Source organism: Colobus angolensis, unplaced genomic scaffold (assembly GCF_000951035.1).
Source record: "Colobus angolensis palliatus isolate OR3802 unplaced genomic scaffold, Cang.pa_1.0 Scaffold79, whole genome shotgun sequence".
Lineage (NCBI taxonomy): Eukaryota > Metazoa > Chordata > Mammalia > Primates > Cercopithecidae > Colobus > Colobus angolensis.
The window spans coordinates 360,690-365,775 of NW_012121709.1; the positions used below are offsets into that span (position 1 = coordinate 360,690).

General features: G+C 39.3%; 1 protein-coding gene across 2 annotated transcripts in view; it reads right to left on the bottom strand.

The window, feature by feature from the left end:
• Positions 1–5,086, bottom strand: part of HECTD4 (HECT domain containing E3 ubiquitin protein ligase 4) — a 163,858-nt gene that overhangs the window by 124,978 nt on the left and 33,794 nt on the right. For both annotated transcript variants that reach the window (XM_011928666.1, XM_011928665.1), the window contains exon 7: positions 1,826–2,018. In XM_011928666.1, coding sequence (XP_011784056.1) covers positions 1,826–2,018 — 193 coding nt within the window. The remainder of the gene's footprint in view (positions 1–1,825; positions 2,019–5,086) is intronic.

Sequence of the window (5,086 nt, forward strand, 5' to 3'; positions counted from 1 at the left end):
TTTTTGTATTTTTAGTAGAGATGGGGTTTCACCATGTTGGCCAGGCTGGTCTTGAACTCCTGACCTCAGGTGATCCACCTGCCTCGGCCTCCCAAAATGCTGGGATTACAGGCGTAAGCCACTGCGCCTGGCCAAAAACGTATAGACACCTTGTATGTTCGCTTACTTTTGAAAAGTTTCTTGGTTTATAACTGGCGAATTTTTAATGTAGCAACATCATGTTAAAGAATCCACAGATTGCTTGAGCCCAGGAGTTTGAGACCAGCCTGGGCAACATGGCAAGACCTCATCTCTTAAAAAAAAAAAAAGTACAATGAGACCACATGTTTAGAATACAGATACCAGTTTCTACCAAATTCCAGTATATGTGCTACCAAAGCGTGCACATTTCTACCAAATTCTAAATATATCCTTGCCTTCTGAGGTCTTATTTTGATATTTTACATATTTTCAATAAGCATTCCTTTAGTATTTCCATTGTTTAGGGTAAGATTTCATTTTTTCCCAAGGGACAAACCCAGATCAGGCCTTCAGCTTGTCATGAAAATGTTTATTTAGGTAACAACAAAAACAGAAACATAAAAGACTGTCCTCTAGAAAGTATCTTCTACAGCTGGAATTATCCACTTACCCAAATCATAAAAACTATTAACAATTTTGCCACTTATCTTTGATACAATAGAAGCCTGTGAAAATAAAATACTGTCCTTAAATTCTAGTGTGGACTAGTATTTCATTTGGTGTAAGTATTTAACTTCGTAGTCTCATAATGAATTCATCATAAATATTTTCCGTTTCTAGCATTTCCAACTATAAAAATAAAGCATAAAATTACACTGAATTCATCAAATGCCTATTAATTCAGATGCAGTTTTCTACATATGGTATCTTTTTCTAGCTTTATCTTTTACTACAGTTCATAGTTTGTTATTAATCCAAATATTTGGTATGTAATCTGTAAACTCCATGGAATAATGGTTCTTAATGTTTTGGGGGGTCATAGATGACTCTGAAAATCTGATGAAAATTATGACAGATACATATAAAATGATATCTAAAACTTTGAGGGCGTATGTTTAATAACATGTTATTAAACACATTCCCTTATAGGTGTATCCTGGTTAAGAACTCCTACTTTAAAAGTGCAGAATAGTGTATATAGTATACTACATTTTATTAAAAAAAGGCAGAAATTATGAACATATAAATTCATCTTTAATTATGCTTGCATAAATAAACACTGGAAGGATAAATGAAAACTAATAAATATAGTTACCTGTGGTGGGGTAGGGTGGGGGCAGAATATAAAATTTACCAACGTGGTGAGAATAAGACTTCTCCGCATATACCTTTTTACATTATTTTGACTTTCAAATTCTGTACATGTATTATCTATTTTAAAACATTAAGTTACAAAAACTAAAAGATAAATTCTAAAAAACAAAATATCTACTGTAGAAGGCTTTTCTGTTATTTGCTTGGTCAAGACTGTATTTAAGGAAGATGATGCTAAGTATCAGGTTTTCACATTCACAAAGCATATGTGAAATATAAAATCAACTAATTTATACGAATGGTGACGATGATAAGATGTTTACAGTTTAACATGGGGTTGTTTTGCATTCCTACAGGTTCATATGAATTTATGTCCATAGCCTACAACATGTATTGGCTTGGAATAAAAAGCTGGACAATGACTGGAAGACCAAATGAGGTCAACTATGCAAAGGAAAGGGCTTTGCACAGCATGGAGGAAGTGCCCAATAAGACATAGCTGAACGGAGCTATATAAGGAAACAGATCTGGGAAGCACAGAGTAACATACCTGCTTGATCCTCTTTTAGTGTGTTGGAGATGGTGGAACCAGTCAGGGCAGCAAGGGTTGCTGACGGGGAGGCTCTATACCGAGAAAGTCTACTTAGAAGCATCTCATTAATGCTTTTTGCAGATTCGCCCTCTTTTCTCATTAGAATTGTGCGTTCCTGGAGAGGGTTGGCTACAAATACACCATTTTCAACCTAATATAGAAAAAAAGGAGGTCCTAAAATGATATCTGTTTCCATTTAGTCAGCAAATTTCTACTTGAGGATATTATTGTGAGTAAATCAAAAATATTTCAAAAACTGCACCTGAGTAGATGTACACCTTACAACTTAAATGTGCTATAGAAACTATTACAAACAAAACAGACTATGATAAGTTTAAGAGCTTTCACTTTTCATAATAGCTACAATGTTTAATAAGTCTATGAAAAGTTTTGATTAAAATTCCTTATACTGGATTCCACAGACAGCACTTACTAATTACATGCCTCTGACAGGTTGAAGTCAAATGAGAGGAAAACAAATCAATCAGTCTTTGATTTACTGTTAAGGACAACTACGAGGATAATGTCTCAAAATATCTTCAGTGGCTAAAATCCAAACTCTTTATTAACAGCAGTTAACATTAGCACCAGCTGCTCAGGCCCTGGCAGAGCAAGCCTGGACAAAGGCAGATTTTGCTAAAAATACACATCAACTTCAACTGGATCTTTGCTGGTGCTTTGTGGTTCTTTCATTCACCACTTGGTTATTCCCCAGAAAAATCTTTGGAGTGGTGACTCCAAAATTCCTTCACCAATTCTGAGCTTAACTTTTAGCAAACCACCTGGCTTTCTTCTTTCTTCTTCTTTTTTTTTTTTTATTCCACCTGGCTTTCCGTATTGCTAAAAAGATCCAGACCACTTACCACAAGCTTCTCCTACTCACGTCTCTTTCAACTTAAGAATCTTGGGACCCAGCCTCATGTATTATTTCCTTAATTCAGAGGAAAAAGGATTTCACCTCATATTATTGAAGATGAACCCTTCCACTTCTGCCTCATGTCCTGTGCTCCCCTCTGCCTCTTCATCATTAGTGCCTCCCTCTCCATTGACTTCCTTCTCTTTGTTTTCAAATATTCACAGGTCTTAAACAAAACCTTGGTGGCCCATCAAAATATCATCCCTTTTGTCAAATCTGTCATGGCCCCTTTCTAGATCCAAGAATCAGGTCCCCACCAGCAAAGACAGGCAGGACTGGCTTGCAGTTGTGGGGTGTGGAGATAAAAGGGAATGGGAGTGCAAAATGGCAAATCTTCAGAAGCAAAGGGAAAGCAAAAGAAGAGTGCACAGGGAAAGGTCGGTAACACAGAAGGGGCAAGAGAAAGTGAGTAAACTCAGGAGCACAGCCAGGAAAGATTCCCAAAGGTGGGTGTACTTAGTGGGGGAGTATTTTAAGACATGTTCACAAATGACAAAGAAAAGATTTGTTACAGAGTCCAAAAATGCTGTTTCTATTTCCCCATACCCTGCTTTTTAACCCTTTGCAGTTGGTGGTCTCTGAATTCAGCACCCTCTAATGAGTTGGCAATCTCAATGGTTCACCAGTGACCTAACCCCAAAACCAGTGACCTTTTCCTTGACTTTCTTGCAGGTCGTGCCATCACTGCCATCCTTCTTGGGATTCTGATTCCTTAGTGTTGGTGGCAGAACACAATCCTGGTTTGTTTCTTTCTTTCTTTTTTTTTTTTTTGAGACAGAGTCTTGTTCTGTCACTCAGGCTAGAGTGTAGTGGCGTGGCGTGGTTACAGCTCACTGAACCCTCAATCTCCCCAGGCTCAGATGATTCTCGCACCCCAGCCTCTCAAGTAGCTGGGACCACAGGCATGCGCCACCACATCTGGCTAATTTTTGTATTAATGTTTTTTGTAGAGACAGGGTTTTGCCATGTTGCCCAGGCTGGTCTTGAACTCCTGGGCTCAAGCAATCTGCCTGCCTCAGCTTCTCAAAGTACTGGAATTGCAGGCGTGAGCTACCATGCCCAGCCTGGTTTGTTTCTTTTTAACATGAACACTTACCTCTGTGTAAAGTGCTGACTGTGCTGGTGAGTGAAGCCAGCATAGTCCCTGCTTTCCTTCCTGTCTCTCTCTTTGCTGGTCAACATCTTCATTCGCTTAAATGGGACCTTTCCCAAGATTAGACCTAGCCCTGGTGTCCAAGACCTTCATCTGGAATGCTCTATCCCTAGACCTTCCAGAGGCTGGCTCCTTCCTATCATTCAGGTCTCAGTTAAACGTTACCTACTCAAAGAGGCCTGCCCTGGTTGCCAATCTAAAAAAGATTCTTCCCCAGCATCCCCAAGCCACAGCACATCATGCTGTTTCATTATCTACACAGCATTTACTACTCTCTGAAATTATTTTACTCATGAAGTCATTTATTGTTTGCCCTTCTACTTTAACATGCCCCAATGAATGCCAACTTCCTAAGAACAGTGATCCGCCTGCCTTGTTCACCTTAACATCCCCAGCACTTAGGAGGCATTCAATGAATACTCAATTGCTTGCTGAATAAACAGATCAGGGCCCTCCCCCAAATCCAACTCCGCCTCTCTATGGTGACTCCCACATTTCTATTTACAGACCCATCCTTGCTACTAAGATCTAGTTCTACTTTTCTAACTGCCCCTCACCCTCCCCACCGACATTTCTACTTGAACAGCCTCCTGTCACCTAAAATTCAAAACATCCACCTCTTACTTCATTGTCTTACCCCAACTCTCCTACTAGATTAACTTTTAGCAAGCATAGCTCTATTTATGTCATGCAATTCTAAATATACTCCTTCAAAAGCATCCAAGATAAAAATCAATCCCTTTAAGCTTGGCATTCAAAAGCATTACCCAATCTGGCCCTATGAGAAAATCAATAGATACCTTAAAAACAAACAAAACGCTATATTATTGTATTTGAGTACTTTGAAAATACTGCAAAGAAAAACTGATAAAGCACCTGTGTGATACAAGTAGGGCTGAAGTTTGCTACAAAATGGTAAATCTGCTGGGAATCCCTACTTCAGCAAAGACACTCTTCAGGGTAAGAAGCTGCTGATTTAGGGAGGAGAGGAGCTGGGAGGAGTGAGAAGCAGCCCAGGTTCCTTCCTGGCAACCACTCTGGTCCAAGTCAATATCATCTTAAGAGAGATGATTAGACCAGTCTCCCAACCTGTCTTCCCACTTCCACAGGCACCCCAATGGTTTACTCTCTGCATAGCCAGTGATCATTT